Raw genomic sequence first — 23,754 nt, forward strand, 5'->3', positions numbered from 1 at the left:
TAATTCAAAAGAGTGAAATGAGGATCTCAAAGAGATATCCACATTCCCAGTTCATTGCAGCACTGTTCACAACAGCTGAGAAATTAAGACAACCTAAATGTCTAGCAACGAATGAATGAAGAAAGTGTGCAACATCCATACAAAGGATTACCATTCAGGCTTACAAAAGAAGGAAATCTTATTGTATGTGCACATACAAGACCTTGAGGGCCTTAGGCTAACTGACATATGCCAGTCATAGAAGGAGAAACATTGCATGATTCCACTGAGATGAGGGATCTAAAACAAACTCAGAGAAACGGAAAGCAGAACGGTGGCTGATAGGAGCTAGAGGAGGGGGAAATAGGGAGAGGCTATTCTACAGATAGAAGAGTTTCACTTTCAGTTATATAAGATAAATAAGATTTGCTGTACAATCTCATACCTATAGTTAATACCATACTCAAAAATTCATTGCAAGGGTAGATCTCATGTTAAATGTTCTTACTACAATTAAAAAAAACTCAAAACCCCCCTCCAAAAAAACCCGACAGTAGGTGATAATCTAGAATGTGTAAGTATGATGAAGGCAAAATGCTCAGAGACCAGACAGATGACCAGCCATTGTGGGATTCAGGGGACTCCTGGAGATGGCACAAGCAGTGGCAGCTGAAGGACTGGCCAAGCAGAGATGGGAGGGATAGAGGTCTTCAGGCACAAGGAGCAGCAAGCACAAAGAAATGGAAGTAAGTAGCATGATTCTGTTCAAGCATAGATAAGTTCATGAAGACTGAAAATATAAGCTGGGGTGAAACTATGTAAGGTCACTGAGTAAGTAAAGAATCTACACACAATGGAATATTACTCAGCCACAGAAATGAATGAGACTGTCATACAGAGTGAAGTAAGTCAGAAAAACATCATATAGTAATGCATATATGAGGAATCTAGATCTAGAAAAATGGCACACCTGTGTCTTATGTGAAAGCAGAAATAGAAACACAGATGTGGAGAACAAACTTATGGTTACCATGGGAGAAAGGAGGGTGGGATGAACTGAGAGGTTGGGAGAGACATATATACACGACTATGTATAAAATAGATAACTAATTTAATGAGAACCTACTATAGAGCACAAGGAACTCTGCTTGATGCTCTGTGGTGATCTAAATGAGAAGGAAATCTAAAAAACTGGGGATACATGTATATGCACGGCTGATTATGATACAGCAGAAACTAATGTCACTGTAAAGCAACCATACTCCAATAAAAATTAAAAGAAGAATCTATGGTTTAAAAATGGAGGGGGGAGGACTTTTTTAATAAGAATGCTAGAATACCTAAAATTTTTTTAAAAAATACAAAAAAAGGCTTGGTTCATCTCACTTACAGGTAAAGGTGCATGTACTTTTTGCCATGAACTTTGTGAAATCTATTTTTGAAGAGAAGAGCTTTTTAAAAACCTACTAACTGGTTGTTATATTCCTGAGAAGTCAGGTTGCTACAGAGCTGGCATCCAGCCAGGGTTGCCAATTTCAGCCAATAAGAACACAAGATGCCAGTTATATTTAAATTTCAGATACAAAATAAAAATTTTCAGTGTAAGTATACTCCAAATACTAAACAGGACATACTTTCACTAAAAAGGATTGCTTATTTGAAATTCAGGTTTAACTGGGAGCTCTGCATTTTATCTAGCAACTTGTGTGTGTGTGTGTGTTAGTCCCTCAGTAGTGTCCAACTCTTTGCGACCCCATGGACTGTAGCCTGCCAGACATCTCTGGAAATTCTCCAGGCAAGAATACTGGAGTGGCTTGCCCCTTCTCCAGGGGATCTTACCGACCCAGGGATCGAATCCAGGTCTTCTACATTGCAAGCAGATTCTTTACCATCTGAGCCACTAGGGAAGTTAGAATTGGGATATTAGGTAATCCTTTGGGAAAAACTAAAAAGGTAGATCCCTATCTCATACCACTCATAAATAAATAAAATCCAGATGGATTAACGGGATAAACATTAAAAAGAAATAAAGCCTACCAAAGCATTTGAAGAAAATACTAGGCAGTGCTAGCTTTAACCTTGGGGTGGGAGAAACATAGAACAGATACACAGACAAAAATGTAAAAAAAAAAAAACAACCCAGAAGCCCTAACGGAAGAGATCAAATGATTTAATTTCATCAAAAATGAAAGTGTTGGTATATAGAAGATAGCAGTGGCAAAGGTAAAGAAGACAGAAATGGCTGATAGAAAGTATCTATAACAGATTTAATACATAAAGAACTAAGAATTTATACAGTACCCCTGGAAATTATAAGTAAAATAACCTCTCCTTCTAAAATGCCAAAAGACAGACAATTCCCAGAAGAAGAAAACACTAAAAGTTGACAAACATATGAAAAGATGATTAGGTGCAGGTTCACTAGGAATCAGAGAAATGTGAATCTAAACAGCCTACCAGGCATCAATAAACTGACTGACAAAATATTAAAGAGTGAAAGTTCTGAGTGCTGGTCAGGATGTAGAAAAACAGGAACTACACACTGCAAGTGTAAGTTTATACTTCTCTAGCTGGTAAAGCAAATTTCCCAAGGTAATTTGGCATTATCAACATTTAACAGGTATTCCTCAAAAGGTTAAATAAACACACAGTTATCATATGACCCAGGATTTTCACTCCTGGGTAGATGCTAAGGAAAAATAAAAACATCTTCTCACTAACATTTGTACATAAATGTTATTAACCATATCACTCATCACGGCTAAGTGGAAACAAACCAAATGTCCACCAACTGATGAATGAAAAAAGAAAATGAGAAAATGTGCTATGAGCTATACAATGAAATATTTTTCAGTAAAATGGAGTGAAGTGCTGTTTCATGCTAAAATATGGATAAGCTTTGAAAATACTACACTAAGTGAAATAAACTGGTACAGAAGTTTAGATATTACATGATTCTATTAAATGCCCAGAACAGGGCAATCAACAGAGATAGGAAGCAGATTAATGGTGGCTGAGGGGAAGTGACTACTTAGCGGTTTAAGGGTTCTTTTGGAGATGATACAGATGTTCTGAAACTGATATGGTGATGGTTACACAATTCAAGAATGTATTAAAAACCAGTGACTTATACATTTTAAATGGCACATGTGTAAATTATGTGAATTATATCTCAATAAATCTATTAGTTAAAAAAAAAGAAAAAGAACAGAAGCCTAACTGTAACCTTTACTGGTTGGATCCACTCTAAATAATTCTATGTAACCTCATCTCAGCTCTTAATTCTGATTGCACATTTAAACATTCCTTTCATAATTCATGTTTATACCCCTTCTTAAAGCAGTGGATGCAAACACTTTCTCCTTAACATGCTTCTAACTTTGTCCATTCATTGTCAGTGGACAAATTCAAACTCTCAAAAGTTCTCCCAATTTAAATATTTGATACCTCAAAATGCCTTTTTCTTTTCTCAATGCATTCTTTCTTCTTGTTTTAGAAGAACTGTGCATCTTTCTAACATCACTGTTACTATCAACTCCATTTACTATCTATTTTATTAAAAGCAGTTTCCCTCCTAACAGACAATTTAGGAGACTTCTATCCCTTAAAACAAAACTGGTGTATAGCATCTTTTGGTCTATGAACAGGCAATGAACTCTTCTCTTTCCATCCTTTCACCAGCAAAATGTCCTTGCCTGCATTCCTAAAATATTTACTCCCTATGCAACGGATTCTATCTCAGTTGCTCTTTTAAGGGAAAGACCTGGCTAACTGCTAAATTCATAGCTTATTTTTAGTCCTCATTCTCCTTGATTGAGGGATTCAGCATGGCTCACTCACTTAACTCTGGATCACAATAAAAAAAAAAATCTTTGGATTAAATTCTCAATCTCTGCTTCTCTCTATAAATGAGGCAAAAAATTACCTCTTAGGGCTATTGTGAAATTAAATAAAATGAAATTCTTCTATATCATCTTATATATTTATTTTCACACTGAAAACTCTGTTAAGTGTAGTGTAATAGGCTATCATGATCACTAAGTATGCTGGTTGTAAGGGAACCAGACGACTGTGGTGTAAACTCCAGCTCTGTTTGCATGAAATACGATACTTAATTTGGTGCCTTAGTTTCCTTTATTCTATGACCTTCATAGAGTGTAGTTTTAAGAAAAGAAGTGAGTAAAATGGGAGAAAAGAAGACAGTCATTAAATATTAAGAACAGAGGTTGGCATTGCTAAGATGATGTTTGTCACTGCTGGATAATGGGCTTTTTGTTGTTATTATTTATTTTTATTTATTTATTTACTTGGCAGTGCCAGGTCTTAGCTGTGGCACACAGGATCAGCATTCTTAATAATTGTCAACAGTTGTTAACTGCCCTTTAAAGAAAATGAAATACCTGAGGACAAGAACTGTTCTCTGACACCAAAAGAGTGACTTAAAGCGGACTTCCTATGATGTTTCTTGCACATATTCATTCACTCAATAAACTTCATTTGAAAACCTATTGGCTATTTGTACCTTACTCTCATCCATCTAACTCACAGCTGAGTTCTACAGCTTCTACTTTCCTGGGGGCGCTTCCAAAGAGGCAGGGGTCCGGCAGGAGGGCATGCTACGGCGGACTGAATACAGGCTGGATGGTGCTCAGAAGCCGGGTACGCCTGCTGCCGGACATGGGGTGAGTTACAAATGACCTAAGCCTCAGTTTTCTTAACTATAAATTGAGATTGAGAAGATACACATCCAAAACATATTGCTAGGCACAAAGTTCAAAAATCCTAGCAGCTCTCTTCCTCTTCCTTTGCCACACCTACTTCATCTTATTACTTCCCACCCATCTTGACTCCGTGTTCTAGTTTGCGACCTGTCATCCCATCCCATTCCTATGCATACAAGCTGACAGGTTCAAGTTCTTATTTTGTCTTATGTTACTGCTCTGCTTAAACGCCTTCAATGACTCTCTCAGAGCCTAACACTTGACAACTAAGGTTTAAACTTCTCAGTATCAAGATCCTCTGGTTTCTTACCCAACCTTATCTTTATGATCTTTTCTGTCTCCTTCACAGTCGATGCTTTTATGTCCTCAAAGCTGGCTGTACATTCTAATTATGGACGGGTAATTTTTAAATTGCCATGTCCAGGCCCCACTACCTAGAAATTCTAATTTGTTTATTCATTCTCAGCTGGGGCCTGAGCACTGACTTAACTCTTAAGTTCCCTAAGTGACAACGCATAGTCGGGATTAAGATACACTGCTCTAATCAGACTGGTCTGTCTCCCTGTCTCTAGACACAAACCTGTTATTTTTCCCTCTCTCTCATTTGGCCTCATTAAAATGGCCACTCCTACTTAATGGCTCCCCACTCATCCCAAGGCAAACAGAGTAGGAAAGGTTTCCTCCTTTCCTTGAACGTCTATCATACTTTACTTCAACTTGTGTTCATTTTGCCTTGCATGATAGTTATCTGTGTGCATGTTCTTGGTTTCCTCTTTTGAGGGAAGGTCAAGTCTTTCCATGGGCTGACGGAGGCATTTTAGAAATTTAATCTTAATCTTCATAATCTAACATTCCTTTAAGGAAGGTATTACCTCCCTGAGTTATAAATAAGGAAACTGAAGACAAAAGAAGTAAAGCAGCTTGCCTAAACATTTGCAAAACTAGTAATTCTTTAATTTTTCTTTGTATATTACATATATCATAATCTCCCCCCATGTTGTCAGACAGAAAAATATCCAATAAATGCTGGATGAATGTATGGATTTTCATTTTCATTTTGGTGAATGAAAACAGATTCAACCCTAAGTCAACATTCATAACAATTAAGGGAAAATGCAAGAAATATACCGTGCCTATTTTCTTTTCCAAGGTAATATTTTAAAGTCATTGTTTAGTTTTTATATTTAAACTATACCACTACAATAGTTTTGAAAGCTAGTATTTCAAGAAACAGAAAAGGATGAATTAGTACGTATTAACAACCTAAACTGGATAGCTGACCAATATCCTCTAAGTATTGGGTTGGCCAAAAAGTTTTTCATAAGATGTAATGGAAAAACCCAAACGAATTTTTTGGCCAACCCATATATAGCATGAGGAAAAGCCTATGGAAAACTGACATGCTTTTGACTGGCAGGGTTGAATACTTTCAGCTCTCAATCAGAATGAAGGCTCAAGAACAGGATGGGCTCAATTACAAAAATACAGAGCAAGTTCACCTCACTACTTTTTCTGTCAGTGAATTTTACTGTTTGAACTTTGACCTTTACCAGAAATCACCTAAACTAGGTTCTCATTTTCACCTCATCACTGAGATAATTTTGTATACATTAGCTAATGTAGGATGGAATGGTACCTCTTAGATTTCTTAAATAGTAAAGTGAAACGCTGGATGGTGTTCAGGTGCTTTTCAATTTTGAACTTCATTCATTTTTACTGATTTTTTTCCCCTCATATTATATTCTTTCATGTTTCTATTAACTCCATGTATTTCCAAAATTTGAGAAAACTTCAAATTTAAGATCAAGATTCATTCATTTAAATGGGAGCAAAAAGCAGTAACTATTATTTTCTCAATCATAATATTTGCTTCTGTCATTTGTTGACAGTTTTATCCAATTTTAGGAGAAAAATTAAATTTCCCTGTGAACTACAGGAGTCATGATGATTTCTGTTCTATATTACACACTTAAAGTATTACATACCTGACAGTCTGACTTGCCTTTAACCGGCAGGATTGAATATGTGGTAGTTATTCAATGTATGTTGAAAGAACAAATAAATGAATTCAGACTAACCAAGTAACAATAAGCTACAGGGAATCTTTTTCAGAGCTGTATATCAGCTCTCCTTACTAGATGGATTGGCCAAAGGAGCTTCACTTCAACGTTCCTGGCAACATATGAAGGTATGAAAGAAATAATTGAGACCAGAGATGAAGGTGCTGGTGGCTTAAAATTCTCAGATAACCTTAAATTTACCCAACATTTTAAAGGAAATTACAAACCTTAAAAGTAATACAAGGAAAAAACCACTAGACTCTTAAAGTAAATACTTCAAATCACAAAACTTATAAGTTTTCAATTTTAAGCAAAATTCAATAGTGTTCTCAACTTACAGACAGATATCACTGGATATGTACAAACTTTACATATATATACATTTTAACTTTACATATATAAAAAGACCTATTACTTTTTCTAAGCAAGTTAGTCCTATAATCCTAATTTTATACTAGAGAAAGCTAAAGGCTTAAGTAACTTGACTCAAGTCATATACTTGGGATTTGAACCTGTTTGTAAGTCTCCAAAGTCTATGCTCTTCACATTATAGTGCTGTGAAAACTGTAAGGGATTCCTCTATACTAAAGCATCTATTTTAACCTCTAAGTAACGCAGAACCATTAAACAGGTGAATTAACAATCAACTGTATTTGAGTGGAATATTCATCATAAACAAGATAAACACAATAAAGAATAAATACACTTACTCATTCCTGAGCATTCTCTATCGCCATCCCATACATTAGAAACAGCGTGTCCTGTCAGCAGGAGGTTAATTAAACTTTGGCTATTAATAAAGATTAAAAAGTAATTAAAGTATGAATATATTATTTTTCAAAACAAATTACTCTTGTGATAAAGCATAAAATAATGACTTTTTACATTAAATTATGTTGTTTAAAAAATAGAAAAACCTTACAGTTCTCATTTTATACACAACCTTGCTAAATTTATCACTTCCTGTGTCACCACAATGGTATTTGTTGTTCTATATAATCATATAAATTTAACAACTTTATTCAAGACATCATATTTAAATAGATTTAAAGAATGATACTTAGACTGCTGATTTATAATCACTTTAAAATACATATATAATTTTTATTATTTTGTGTTTGATGCAAGACATGTGAATTTAACCTCTGGAGCAGAAAGATCTAAAGGAAATATGTTTTGGAGTGAGTTAACAATCAGTCATTGTGTCATCAATTTTAGCATAAATAGCTATAAAAAGCTTGAGAGGCAGGGTTTTCTCAGGGAAAAATAAAGAAAAAAAACCCATTTCCCTCAAAGCAGGAAAGCATTCACAAAAACACATGTGTGTACTTATTTCTAAGTTAAAGTGAGCAAATTTCATCTATTAGAAAATTTCATGAATTTACTATCAAGCAAAATTTGTTAAAATATTCCCACTGTTATGCTAAAAGAAAATATTTGCTACAATAAACCCAGTGCATACACAGATCTAAAGTGAAAGTTAATACTTCATACCTAAAAGCAATGTATAAAGCATAAGACTGTTCATACTCAGAGACTAAGCTGTCAGTACTGACAAACAAAATTATCTGATTCAGTAGTGTTTTATCTTATGTGCATATTATAAGTCCTAAAACCTAAAGTCCATACGAGGAAATAAGAGATTTTAGTTAATTACCTGCCATGTCCATACACAGGATCTATCAAAGGCTCACTCGAATCTTCAATTTCATTTTTTATGTTTTCAATGCCCTAAAGAAACCAAGAATTCATTGGCTTATTTTTAAAACTAAAAATGAAAATTATGCTAGTTTAAAAACTAACCAGTTTATACTATGAATTAATAAAACACAATTATATAAGTAACTTTTCTCCCAAAGATTTATCCAGATTTGAAATGGGGGGATTTCAAATGCATTTGAAATGAAAATGGCGAAAAGCAGTTAATTCTTAGAATCTTTTTTTTCTTCTGTGGACTCTACATCAGAATAGGTAACAGATTCAATGTGGGTGTATGTGAGTTAAAGGGGTGGGGGGGGCAAGAGAGGGGGAAACAGAGCGACTATTTAAATTTCAAGAGAAGTGAGGAGAAAATTATTTTATCTGAAAGTTAATACTCATTTAACTTCAGGTGAAATAAAATTTGAACCCAATATACCTATTGAGGCACCTGATGTATTTTCTTAGATCATTAAAAAACTAAATATATACACACATGATAAAGATATAAATTTAAATACACAACAGGTATTTCTCGTATATAAGAAAATGGAAGGTCCTCTTCTGATTATGTGTTCTTACATATTGGTCATTCAAATGTGCATTGACAAAATAAAACATAAACTAGGAGCGCAGGAGTTTCTTATTTTCCTGAAAGCCAATTTTCTGGTATTTTTAATCGCCCAAAAAATCACCCAAATCCCTAAAGGTCTAGCTATTGGATAAGTACAAGAAGGCCTAGGCATTTTATCTCCAGCAATTTCAAAATGACAAAGATAAACTGCCATTCATTGTGCTAGTCACCTAACTTTAACCATTAATTCCATTTGATTACAGGCCATTTCTAAAAATTAAAGAGATGATAATCAACAATCAAAATAGTATTGATTGTGGAAATACTGTAGAAGGATACAAACAAGTTTAAGATCTCACACTGGCCTTCCTTGAAAACAACTATACAAAATGGACTATCATAAAGTCACAATAAATAACATAATCAAGTGCCAAAAATCACTAGGGAGAGAGGGGACTTGATTTCAAAGACCAGGTCAAGGAAGAACTAGACATGACAGTTTTCTTGGCTGTGAAGGACAAGACAGAGAGGAGGTATCAAAAATTTTGAGCATAAAAACTGGGAGAGTACTGAACAGTCATGATGAACTCATTAAGAAACCAGGCATCCTCAGGACCTCCATCACTGACAGTCCCCATTGCTAATCGACTACTAACTACTTTTCATTCTTTCTCTTAAATATGCTCCTAAATGGTTTAAAATTTCTAAGTTTAAAACACGCTTCTAAAAAATATGCTCCTTTTCTTTTCCATTTCCATGATCACTGCTCTGGCTTAGGGTCACCTATTTCAGTAACTACTTTTCCAGTTTCCCTGACTCTAGTCTTATTATCCACAAACCAACTCCCTCCAGCACAATTCTAATACCAATTTAAAGAATCTTTTAGCAACAGAAAGATCTTGTTACGCCATTGCTCACAATTTTTGATTCGTTCCAATTTTGGCCACATGAAATGAGATTTTAAGTATTTTTTCACAAGAATGCTTACATATATGCCATTCTCATCTTCCACGGTTGCCATTTTGGTAGATTATGCTACACTAATACTGAACTCATATAGTTTCCAAATGTGTGATATATCCCCAACCGATAATGTCTTTATACCTGCTGTTCCCACAGCTTAGAATTTCTTCCCATAGTTATTCTGTCCAGAAAACTTCTCCCCATCCATCAAATGACACCTACAGGGTCTGCCCTTGATTCCACCATATGAACTGAGGCAAGCCTTCTATTGTCCCACCACACTTTGTGCATGAAACAAATAAACACCAAAACACTGCCATAATGGAAGCAACTATTAAGGTGTCTACTTTTTTGTTTACAACATTGAAGAGGAATGATGAAACAAAAATTGTACCCCACACTGTAAGTTTAGTTCCTAAGAAACAGTCAATGCTCAATAAACATTTATCAAGTGAATGAAGTCTGATTCCAGATATGGCAAATCCAGCAGAATACCTCAGACCAAACAGGTTGCTGGAGATGTGAGGCTGGCACTCGCAGAAAAGGGCAGGACCAGAAGTGTACAGATCAGAATGAACCATGTAAAGGTAAGCTAGAGGATACAAAGGTAAATAACAGGAAAAGATGGAAATGAAGCTATAAGCAGAAAATTATGAGACATTACAGAAAGAGAACTAGTATAGTGATTTATCAGGTAAGCTAAGAAGGGACTGGTGTTAGATACAGCTGCTCCAGAAGGGGTTAAGGGATCAAGTGCTTACGCTATGATCAAAGAAAATAAAATACCAAAGACCTCACTGTACTTCATACTTAGAACACTACTGATAAATCTCTGCAGTCTAGAAGATCATGGGTGAAGCTTGAAAAGTGGTTAAGTAACAGGTGAATGAAGAAAGAGAGACTGATTCTTCATTACTGGCACAAGAGATTTCAATTCTGAGATTTAGAAACATCATAAGGAGTAAAATTTCTCTCTGCAGCAGGAAAAATATTAAACTCAAATGAATAAAAATCAGAAAAACATCTTCTTTAACCAACCTTTGTCAGTAACACAGAATACAGAAAAAGCAATACTCCAAATCTGTTTCCCCACATTGAATACTGGTCCAAGACAGCATCTCTTAATTCTGCTAAACTTCTGAATGATCTTTTTCTGGAGGGAAAAAAGAATTAAGTATTAACATGATGTTGAGACTGACCACATTCATAAATGGGAACATTTTTTAATTGTCTTCCACATTAAAATGCATACAAAGAGGAGATTTTTGTGTCTCAAATTTTCAAATATAAATTTAGCCATTAAAAGCCAAAGCTATTGCTGACAACTGTCATTATATGTAATAGGTACATTAAAATAGAAAGCCTACGTGGTAGGGAACCTCTTCATCTCTTAGGTGAACTGTCTGACATCAATGACTTCTTTAATGATCATACAGTTATTTAAGGAATTAGGTGGTCCTCTTCTAGGATATGGTTAGGAACAAAGAAACTTGACTTTTCAAAGCTTGAAAATTATTTAACAAATATCTAAACACCAAGGATAAGGTGTACATTTGTGGCTTCTTTTAAAATAACATTATATTTCAAATCAAATGCCACTCGCCAATTCTATCAACATAGCTATCCTTACCTTTTATTTCACAACAAAAAATTTAAATACTCTAATGAAAACATGGCACTTTAAATGAAAATTATAGAAAACGTATTTTGACAATAAGCAATAACACAAATATTTGTCATACTAGAAATCTTTATATTCACTTGGAGAAACATTAAGCTAAAATGATTTTTTCATTATATTGATGAAAAAGCCTTTAATGTTACAAAAGGGTGTATTTCCACAGTTAATTTGGGAATCAGAATATGTTAAGAACATATTGACAAATTATTCTTTCTTAAAAAAAATTAATCCTCAAGCATACAAATCTAAGTACCTTTCCACAGTATGAACAGACTTAAAATGGCAATGTGTCCACAAGGTAAGTATTTTAAATGTTCCAATGTTACTTACTGAATTAATGCATGAAATCGCTCAAAGCCAAGCTCTTCGACAGCCAAGGCAGCTATACATAAAAGACACTTTTCAGCACTACACATGGCAAATAAATGACACAAGATACACACAGCAGGCTGTAAATACTTTTAAGCAATCAAAAGTTTCCCTCTTTCCTTACTCCTTAGAATTCTCAGTTTATTTTCCACTTTACTGTAACATAAATTTATATTTCAACATCTTAGGTATCATGAATAGAACTAAAATGGATTTAATACTGAGAATGTAGAAAGGTGATTAAATAATAAACATTTTCTTTAAATTCAGTTGTGCTAGAATAGTTAATAACATGTGAGAAAGCATTGACAATCATAGTGCTTCACACATAATTGCAATGTGTCCTGCACTTCTAAATCATCTTTCATTTCTTAGAGTCAAGTCAAATCTTCACAGCTAATCTTCCTCTAATATAAAACCTTTATTTTAGACTTGATGTTTCATTATTAAACAAATGTGTATAAAAAGGCAGAGCACTTTGAAAATACACAGGTTCAACGACAGCTTTAAGTTTGTTTCCTCATTTACTTGTATAACTGTTAACAAGTTTTCAGCATCTTATTTAGATTATGTTTATTAATAAAATTATAAAATTTTAAGATATCAAAGGAAATCAAATAAAGCATTTAAATGAAAAGTAAGGCTTACTTAGCACAGTTCTAAGTTCCAGGCCCCTGTTTAAATGCTCTATGGGCCTTAACCTCATTTAATCCTCAAACAACCCTATTATCCCATTTTACAGAAGAGGAACCTGAGGCCCAAAGGAGAATCCTCCCAAGAGCACAAAGCTGTAAACAGAAGAACTGAGATCTGAACCCAGATAGTCTCGGCTCCACAAAGATGAAGTCTTTAAAGAAATCCTATACAGATCAAAATGCTCACGCCAATTATTCACAAGGAACAATTTCATATATACCTTATTAAATAAACGTTAGTATTTTCAAATACTAATCCTCACTAGAGAACTGAAGAAATTGTTTCACTATGTATTCAAAAGTGAAATTTTGATTTACAATAAAAAACGTCACATTATTTTCGCCTTTCAAAGTCCAGATTTAATTTTCAAATGTTTTGAATAACTTTTCAACATCTGTAAAAGCCCAAATGGATTCATTTAAGTAATCTTTTGATTTGTGTGTGGGAAACAAACTGAAATTGAACCTGAGTATTCACTGCTGCAAACAAGTGTGCATTACCAAAAGCCAAAACTACACACCACAAAAGCCAATGAAATTAATGTCTGTACACAATGTAATACTGACAAGGGGAAAAACACTTCACATTTAAAATTTCAAGATAAAATAAAACTTCTACATAATATTTTCCAAACTGTACTAACTTCTCTGTGGTGCCTGATTATCTCAATAATTTTACTGAGTGTACACTATGAAAGTTGACATAAAGATAGTAATTTAGAGAAAAGAGGCAAGCAAAACAAAAAGCTTAGCAGGCAGGATGGTAGAAAAATATAAAACACAAGAAAAAGAACAGAGCTGGGAATAAAGGAAAGAACAGGTAAAACAGATCGTTACATGGGATAAATCTTAATGTAAGTCCATTTCATTGTCAACATCTAATGTGAATTTTCAAACTTTCAATTACTAAAACTTCTCAAATTTATATAACATTAAAAATCAATTTATAATAGTTTCATTTCATGTCTGTTTTAAAAATGAGACAAAGTAAATTGGAAAATTACTAAAAAATGTCTTTTGGAGGGGGAATCAATATAATAGGCCCACATAGGTTACTGAAGTGCCAAAGTTAACATCATGAGGCCATTTAACCTAGAACAATTTAACCAATCAACACAGAAAAATACAGTACATCCAGTGAGCACACAGTTTACTAAAATACTAATGAAAAATGTTAGCAAAAAACTATTTTCTTATAAAATTAATACATGGAGTAGTTTTAATCACATATTCTTTAAAACAACTTCTAACTACTTCAACTATTCCTATTAAGATTTTAATATCCTAAACAAAACTATTAAACATGCTTTTATGCAATCCAGTAAAATCTGGAAAATATTTTAAAACCAGCCTTAATGACATTTTTTGATTATCAACCTTGTGAGCATTTTCCACTTGTTTTCTTCAACTCTAAAAATATATTAAATTTTTTTGGAAATGCTATGTTTGAAAGGCCTAAAAGGAAATGTCATTCAACTGTTTAAATTTGAAAAATTATTCCTTGCAAATATACTTTTAGTAGAATTTGCCATTGTAACTGCAAAGGTGAGAGAGAAGATGCTGACATCATAGACATGTTGGCTCAAGGAGACAACTTGCCTCATATACAATCCTATAGGGAGAACAAGATGTGTACCATAGCAACTGAAATTTACTTTTTAGAAACTGGGTATCTACAGTTTCCACAGAGTCAATAGTTAATGGACTGCACTATAAGTAGAACAAGTCACTTATTTAATAAAGGCACTTAGAACTATCAATTACCAAAAGCAACCTACCAAAAGCAAGTTAATTTCTAAAAAGAAAACCAGAAAAGCAACTCTTTACCTGTAGGTACAATCTTACTAGTTCATTCTGGCAGTTTGTAGGTCAACTATGTAAGAATTTTAAAAATTAAAGACCATAGAATATATAATTCTTGTGAGTGAGAAGAGCTGCTATTTTTCTCTAAGAGAAATCTTCAAGGTATGAAAAACTTAAATGAACGCAAAATTAAAACTCATAATAAAAAAACCATCTCAAAATAATTTATCTACAGTAACCAAGTCCAAAAAGTTCAGGAGGAAAAGACACAACACAGGGAAGAAAAATGTCCCCATTTTTGCTTTAGGAAACAGCTAAAGATAATTAAGACATTTCCTAATGTAAAAAACAGTAATAATAATAACAATAATTTCCCTGTTTTTCCCAATACCAAGGAAAACACTAAAGTATTCGAAGCAAAGAAAACAGAAATATGTTCTTTCAGCTTTCTAAATGAGAGTTCTGAAGCTCAAAAGATACTGTCATCAAGCAGAAGTTAACCAGAACTTTTATTAAGTTTACTTTAAGAGATGCATTTCCTATGCTTTTTCCCCAAAAATCAAAGAAAAAATGAACAAATGCAATATCCTCCAGCAATTAAAATCATCAAGTGAGAAATGAAAAATACTAACAAAGCTCAAGGATTAAGTAAACTTAGGCTAAAAAACAGATCTTATACAATGTTTAAATCTTGTTCTCTCTTTAAAATTTTCAATAGTTCTATTCAAACACACAGACAAATTACTTCAGGAAATAAAAGTGTGTCTTACAAGAATGTTCCACTTGGCAACTAGACTGTGCAGGGCTCCCAGAAAGACTAGCGGTTTCCTCAGTTGTTTTTCCTCTTAACCATGAAACCAAGCAGTAGGATCCCGAGTTGTCACAACCAGCACTTTCTAAAATATCACACAAGGTATGACAAAGGAGCTCCTTCCGCTCTTCCTCTAAAAATAACCGAAGCATAAGTTACAGTGATTTTCTCTGCGGGGGACAAAAAACTCCTGTCAAATAACAATGTTAAGAATGTGTTAATTTAGTGATGAAAATCAAGCATTTTTAGTGGGGCAGAAATCCATAAGCCACTGATCTTCAATTACAGCTTAGAAAAACAATGTGCTTGAGGGTTAAAATGTCACTGCTACTGAATGTTTCCATTCAGGAGAAAAAGAATCCTGGAAAATGCGGAATTAAACATCAGAGCAAAGAATATGCTCTGTGGAGTAAGCTGATACTGATCACCCCTTTCTTAGGCTGCAAACGGAGCCTTTCAGCCATGAGGATTCCCTTCTTGTAGAACCAGGTCTTGTAAGGGCCTGTGGAGACCTCTGTTTTCCCCCATTTCTGAATTAGTCTCATGTCTTCGATCTCCCAGTCCCACAGAGGGAAGGATAATGAAGTAATACACCCTCAGCACATACAATGACACAGTCCATTACATCAGCAGAGGCCGCTGCAGTTACGCTGCATGGTACACAAACCGCTGATACTGTACTGTGGTGATCTGAGCATCAGACGTTCACAAAAAATGGCACAGATGCTTCACTTCGTCCTGAACCCTAGCCACCCTTCCATTTTCGAGCAGTGTTCATCTCCAGAAGTAGCACCACTTTCTGAAGCTTTCAAACAAAGGCGATAAGATGGATATATACCCCATGTATAATTTTATGCTAGAGGGAGGTTTCTCTCTCCCTAGATAGACTAAGGGATCTTTAAAGGCTGGAACTGTCCTATTCACTTTCTAGCCACCACAGCATTTACGACACTTATGACAAATGCTACAAAAATTTCTTATCAATATGAATGTTTCTGTGCAAGAAATTTTAAAAATTTTATTAATAAACTGTTCATGCTAGTAACAGTCTCTTTTGAATAGTTTCTTTCTTCTCTACTGAAATTTATTTTGCATTTCAGTTATTAATTAAAAATATATGACAGTGACACTTTCTCTCTTAAATTTAAAACCTCTAGCAGAATGTACCTGCATGGTTTGGAATGGAAGCTGTTTTGCCCTTACATACAAAACTGCGATTATAACATATTCTACCTTCTTTCAGTAGTCATTGTGAGTTCACATAAAATAGCGTAAGTGAAGAAAATACCTCTGTAAACTGTCAAGGATGCAAATGTTTGTTATTATCAGGGAGCACACACAGTTCTCTGATTTAATCATATTGCGGAAGCCATGAAAGCTTCATTTGCGATTTAACTCAGAATTACCTGTAGTAGTATTCGCATTGCATAAGGTGTTATGCTAAAAGATTCAGTAATACAAAGATAATCTTGAGTTTTTGCTCAAAGCTAAATAAAACAATACAAACATAAATGATTCTTCCTTATGGTATGCTATCATTTAACAGTGCACCAGATTTTTCCCTTAGTTGTAAAAACCTGTCTTACCCCTCTCAGTTAGGAAAAGCACATTACAAAATACACATTTGTAAGATCTAGAGTCACTGTTCATGAAAATTCCAGGAATATTTAAAAAGTCAACCTCACGAAAGAGTAACTGATAGTTTACTTTTTAAAAACAGATAATTTCAACTGAATTACTGCCAATGAATGCTGCATGAATCACTTATAAAACAAAAGATGGAGTAAAAGTTGATAAAAGACAGCTATCATACCTGGGCAATCCCTCCAAGAAGACTTCTCAGAAGAAAACAGGAGCTTCTTCAAAAGAAATGCCTTTATACAATTAAAGCAATAATTATTAGAATTTATTATAAACATACCTTATATCATTCTTTTATTTTAAAATGGAAAAAAAAACCTAATTTGTACCTCCTTTCTGATCTTTTGAATAGTGCTATAGAATTTCAAATCGTTTCCCTTCACATTCACCAGTAACTGAACATAATTACTTAGACTATACCACTATAAACTTGATTCTAGATCCATATAATTCTTTTATAGTACACATTTTCTGGCAAATAGAAGAACTGACTCAAAATAATAAACACATAACTGAAAAAGAAATTTACTGCTTCATTCACAGAGTGAAGGCCCTATCGACCAGGAAAAAAAATCTACGTTTCTCTTTGATTCCTTGGGGAAAGAAAGCCAAATACAAAAGTGGTTCTGTACTAGTCCTCATTTGTGACACAGAACACCACTGTGTGGGTCACTGATAAGGAGCTCCTATCTTTCTGATTTAACTCAAAAAGCTTTAAGGTCCCAAAGAAAAAACAAACCCATTTTTAACCTTTTCTTATGTGTGCCAACTACGTTACGTTGGTGATTTGATATAGCAGTTCTGTGTATAATACTGTTTCCTTCTCAAAGTGTAGTTAACCTGACCTGTTTATTTAAGAGGCAGATCCTGATGCTCCACCTACTTTATCTCCAGGGGGCAGATTCAAGAAAAAGTAGTTACTATGGTGATTCTTACTCATCAGTGTCTGAAAACAGTAGTATACAGATAAGAAAACTACTTTTAGTTAACAGACCTAAAGTTGAATCCTGATTCCATTATTTTACTAATTAAAAATAATAGTAAAAATTATTTTACTAATTAAAAACAAACTTTAAAAGGTTGTAATGAGGATTACATGAGATGATCTAGTAATACACTTAGCACAATACCAGCACCTAATACACTATCAATTTTAAACATTTTAACAAAAAAATAAGTAACATTCTATTCTCACTGAAATAAAATCTACAAATACTACAACCAAGTGCTTCTGACTTTTCCCCAAATAACAAAAAACATAAAATTGAGTAACATAACTACATTACAAAACTGGAAAAGTGAGGTAGGACAACCATTATTTCACCACTAACAGAACCACCATTCGCATTTTGATATACTTCCTTCCAGTCTTTCTTTCATACCTGTTTTAAATTTTAAGTGAGAAGCCTAAGGGGTATGTGATTGTCTTCCACTTTTCTGTTCCCACATAAGTCAATCTCTAAATGTCTACCAAGCTATTAAAATTTACTTCCAACATTTTTCCATGTTTACATGACATTACTGTGCATTACATTATTTGCAATTTTGAAAAACTACTATAAATAAAAAACATATTTGGACTTGCTCTAAAAAAGCTAATTCTTGAATACAACCTTTCCATCTTAAGGATTATTTCTTCAGGAAAGATTCATAGAAGTAAAATTATTCACATCAAAGAATCTGCATTATTTTATCATGGTTTCAATTATAGTGTAAAATTCCTTCCCTAGGTCACTGTACAGATTTATACTACATAGAGTTATCTGAAGCTACACAGAGCGTGGCAGCATCACCCTACCCTTATATGCACTGGCAATTATTTTATATCTAAAGATAAGGAAGAGTAAGCAAAAGAATCTGTTTAAAAGTTTTACGTGTACTTTGGTGGATTCCTAGTGAGCTTGGGCATCTTGATTTTTTGGTTGCGCAGCATCATTCCACCTGCCATGACTGCATATACTTGCCCATCTCACCTCTGAGGTTTCAGTGTTTTTCTCACCAATGTGTACGCCTTCTTTGTCTAAGAAAGATATTCATTTACTGCTAACATCACCTGCAGATATTTTTCTGAGCCTGGAACTCATCTATTCTCTTAGAGGGTTGGTAACACATTATTTTCAACTTCCTGTGGTTAAGTGTTATATCAAGAATAAACTTGGTACATGGTATGAGATGACCCAGATTCAGTTTTCCCCCTCAAATTATCAACCTGTCATATCAGTAGCATTTACTAAACTACACTGTATTTCATGATTGATTTGCATTCCTTCTTATTATGGTATGTGATTAATTCCAGGTGTACTATTGTATGTAACATGGTCTACTACTGTATTTTCTACTTGGTTCCATAATGTCTACTCTTCCAGAAAAAGTGCCATGTTCTAGAGTTCAGTTTTAAAAAGTTCAACTTCCAACTCGCACACTTCCCTTCATTACTCTCAGTAATTTAGTTTTGATTTTTACATTGAAATAATAATACAAACAAAATTCTATAATCGAAAACATTCATGTGACTATGAAGCTAAATTACTACTTCAAAGATATATCTTTATTTTGAATATTACAATTATTTTGTTACATAGCAACTCCACTTGCAAAAATAACTACCATTTTGGAAATATACTGAATTTTATAAAACATGAAATCCTGTTTATCTTGCATTTAAGTATATTCATAGACTGGCAATAAAGACTCTAAGGTACTATTATGGCCCAAGAGGGTCAGTGGTAATAAAATCTATCTTGTATATGAACAAGACAAGGAATCCTCAGATTCAGACAAGATTCCTACTAGCAAACCAAAACCTACCTCAGTTGCTCAACAGCTCTAATAACTAATTTATAGGTAAATTTATTTATACTTCAAAATCCCTAGGCAAAGCTCATTCAAATTTTTCTTAATTAAAAAAAAATCTACTAATGAAAAAAATGTATCAACTTTACTTTTTAAAGAGCAAACAATGACCTACAAAGAATATATTTTAGAATCAACCATAAAGGAAAACATTTCTTCAGAAAATGCACTTTAAATTTAACAATGTAAGTGTATGGAGTTTCAGAGAGAAATTTATTTTGCAACTAACAGTTCAGGAAAGCATTCTTTATGCCCAATGAATAACAAATACCACATTAAAAATGTATTTTCAAAATGTGCTGATTAAAACAAGCAATAAATTCAAGTTTCTTTTGTAACAGTTCTGAAGTTATGCTGCTGTTTAGACATTGTAAATATCACAGCAAACTGAAAATTCAATCCTCCATTTTAATAATGTAATAGTTCATGGCAAATCAGCCTTTGAATTTCAAACAATGCAACACATAAAGATTCAAAATCAAATACACACATTGAAATTCACCCTGTCTCATGTGCAAAGAAAAAAAAAATTTTTTTTTAATTTTGGGGATTGTTTGAAAAAAAAATTTTTTTTTTAGTTTTGGGAATTGTTTGAAATCTGCTGTTACTGATTTTATTTTAAAGACCAAAAAGCTAGCGCCTAAAACAGTATATATTGGCAACTTACTTTAAAATCTGATAAAGTTTTAGGCCATGAAAATATTAACTCATCTTCACCTTTTTTGAAGCGTCATTTTAAGAGACAAAACAAATACAAATGGTACCATGATTATGGTATAACTACCTTTGGCATAAATTATTATTATTCAATAGGATCACTGTGTCAGATGTTATGGCCATTATTTTCAAGAAAACATAGTAGAAAATTTGGAGTTAAAGTCAGCCAAGCGGCTACTGCTGTGTAACCTACTCATATTCTGAATTCATTTTTATTCCAGACATTTAAAGCAATTTACATGAACACAAGTTAAAAGGTAACCGATCATGCCTCATGATTACACAGAGTACAGGTATCAGAAAACACGAAATCAAGTAGGGAACGTTAGAACACGCCCCTCTAAGGAGTTGGTAAAGTAGTCTATGTTACCTGAACAGGTGCAATAACAGCACAGGGGCCACCTTCAAACTGTTCTAATGCAGATCCCTCTGATTCACTAAACACAAACCCTAAAAATGAAAGCAAGCAGCAAAGATTAAACACGTCATTCAGGCAGTAGCTAAAAGAACTTTTAATGTACTTTGCTTTGAGAGAGAATCACTTATCACGACAGCAAATTATCTTTAAGTCAGTCCATTGCTGTAGTTCTTAGCTTTTGGGGCATAAAGGAACCCTTTGAAAAAAGATATGGAGCCTAGGCTCCCAGCCAAGTGCACATGCACACATACCCACACACACAAACACAGTTTTGCACTCAGGGTCCCCTATTAAGAGGACTAAAGAGATACAGTGTAGACTTCAGTAAAAGGGCACTAAATCTGATTTTTAAGTAACTTAATATACTGGAAGAAAGACTAGAGAGTTTACCTACTGAATTTAAACAGAAATTTTAGGACTCTTTACAGAGAGTATCTTTTTTAGTTTCATCTTTGAGTCACATTCTACAAGCTAAAAATTAAAGAGCATTATACACACTGACGGCTTCCCTGGTGGCTCAGACGGTAAAGAATCTGCCCGCAAAGTGGCAGACCTCAGTTTGATCTCTGGGTTGGGAAGATCCCCTGGAGGAGGGTATGGCAACCCACTCCAATATTCTTGCCTGGAGAATCGCCATGGACAGAGGAGCCTGGCAGGCTACAGTCCAAGGGGTCGCAAAGAGTCGGACACGACTGAGCACCTAGGTACAACACATACACCGAATGTGCTCATCCTGGCTCCATCTTCATTTAGGCATCACCAAGAGGCACTGGCTGAGGGCAGCCAGGACAAGCTCCCACAGAGAACGCAGCGCGCTGTGGAGACACTGCGGCCGAAAGTCAGGAGGCGAGTTCCTATCTGTACAATCTTGAGGAAACCACTTCACCTCCCTAGGCCTCAGGGCATTTAGCTTTAAAACAATCATTCCCAACTCCAACACATCTAATGGTTATAATTCAGTCATTTATCCAACAAATATTTCATGACCCTCACACACTACACCAGACATCCAGGATATACAAATGACATGCATGACAAAGTCCCTCACCTGGAGAAGCCAACAGTCCAGATGAAGACAGACATACCAACAAATCACTAAAATAAAGGGATAAATGAATGTTTCAACAGCAGTATGAAGAGAGTGTTGAGGAAACGAAAAGGAATGACTTTGCCTAAATCAAGTCGTAACAGGTGACTTGAAGGCTGACCTTGAATGGAACTTTACCAGAGAGGCAAGGGTGTGAGAATGACTTTCAGGTAAACAAAACACCTTCAGTAAAGGAAAAAGGTGTGGTGAGAACAGGACAAGCTCACGGATCAGAGGGAAATGTCATGCAACTGAAGGGCTGTATGGGGGAGGATGGTGAGAAAGGAGAGATGACAGGACATTCATCCTGGGAAGGGCCACATCATGACAAGTACTAATTAAAGTAGTAACACAACCATACTGGTATTTTGCTTCTGTATTTAAAGGACCAGAATGGGGAGGAGACCATTTCAACAGACCTATAGAGACAGTGCCAGACTAATAAAAACAACACTAACGTGAGAATAAACACTATATATGAACAGTATTTCTAAGGTAAAAACTAAGATATGATGAATATATGCAAGTGCAGCAAAGGCTGGGTACGTAAGAAATTAGATCTAACTCTGTTTCTACCTTGAGATTCTAGGTAGCAAGTGAGTTAAAACAGTATGGAGGACCCCACTCCAGTCCACCTCCTCTCTACCTTTCAATCTCTTTCAAATAGGATTTAAACATGTACCTCCTATATAAAAACAAAAATTCTCCTTAAGATTCTACCAGAAGGTCCTTGCTTACCCAAAGGAGTTGAAAATTTATGCCCCACCCCCACAAAAACCTACACACACTGTTTACTGCGCCTTTCATAACTGCCACAACTTGGAAGCAGCCAAGATATCCTTCAGCAGGGGAACGGATAAATAGTACATACAGAAAATGAAATATTATTTGGTGTTTAAAAGAATAATGGCTTGCAAGCTGTGAAAAAACAAGGATTAAACAGTTATATACCATATGATTCCAACTATATGACATTCTGGAAAAGGCAAAACTATGCAGATCAGAGGCTGCCAAGGGGAGGAGAGTGGGGGATGGGGTGAACACATAGAGCACAGAGGATTTTTAGGGCAGTGAAAATACTTTATGATATTGTAATGATGGATACATTCCATTATACTTTTGTTACAACCCATAGGATGTACAGAACCAAGAATAAAAACTGTGGACTTTGGGTGACAATGATGAGTCAATGTAGGGTCAGAATTGTAACAAACACTCTGGTGGGAAATGCTGACATTGGAGCAGGCTGTGCACATTGCGGGAGCAGGAGGTAGGGGGGGAATCTCTGTATCTGCCCGCAATTTTGCTGTGAACCTAAATAAAACTGTTCTAAAAGTTAAAGTCTTAATTTAAAAAATCATTCGACCATTAAAAAAAAAAATTTCCATCCAAGACTCCAAACACCACTCGCTCAAAGCATACCTGCACTGTCTCAATTTCCTTATCTCCCAATTAACTCAACCCACAATAATTTGGTTTTCAACCTGTGACTGCACCAAACTCATTCTCACCAAATTCAACAATGACCTCTCAGAGAATCATCTGAAATGCTCACCAGTGACTTGTGAAAACCTTCTGGCCCTTGCTTTAGTGGTCCCTCTTGTTCCAAGTTTTCCTTTATTGTTTCTACTCTGTATCAATGTTTATCAGCGACTAAATGCTAATGTTCTTCAGGTCTTGGCTT

The 23,754-nt window shown here is 34.7% G+C and overlaps 1 protein-coding gene across 2 annotated transcripts in view; it reads right to left on the reverse strand.

The window, feature by feature from the left end:
* Positions 1-23,754, reverse strand: part of MINDY3 (MINDY lysine 48 deubiquitinase 3) — a 92,332-nt gene that overhangs the window by 59,115 nt on the left and 9,463 nt on the right. The window contains exons 2-8 of one of the 2 annotated variants that reach the window (XM_043882711.1): positions 20,936-21,015; positions 17,168-17,228; positions 15,314-15,487; positions 12,007-12,058; positions 11,034-11,148; positions 8,418-8,491; positions 7,471-7,550 (exon numbers count right to left, since the gene is read on the reverse strand). In XM_043882711.1, coding sequence (XP_043738646.1) covers positions 7,471-7,550; positions 8,418-8,491; positions 11,034-11,148; positions 12,007-12,058; positions 15,314-15,487; positions 17,168-17,228; positions 20,936-21,015 — 636 coding nt within the window. Of the gene's footprint in view, positions 1-7,470; positions 7,551-8,417; positions 8,492-11,033; positions 11,149-12,006; positions 12,059-15,313; positions 15,488-17,167; positions 17,229-20,935; positions 21,016-23,754 lie in introns of those variants that run through there. The other variant, XM_043882712.1, reaches the window with a different exon arrangement.

Source organism: Cervus elaphus, chromosome 23, assembly GCF_910594005.1.
Source record: "Cervus elaphus chromosome 23, mCerEla1.1, whole genome shotgun sequence".
In the NCBI taxonomy this organism is placed as follows: Eukaryota; Metazoa; Chordata; class Mammalia; order Artiodactyla; family Cervidae; genus Cervus; species Cervus elaphus.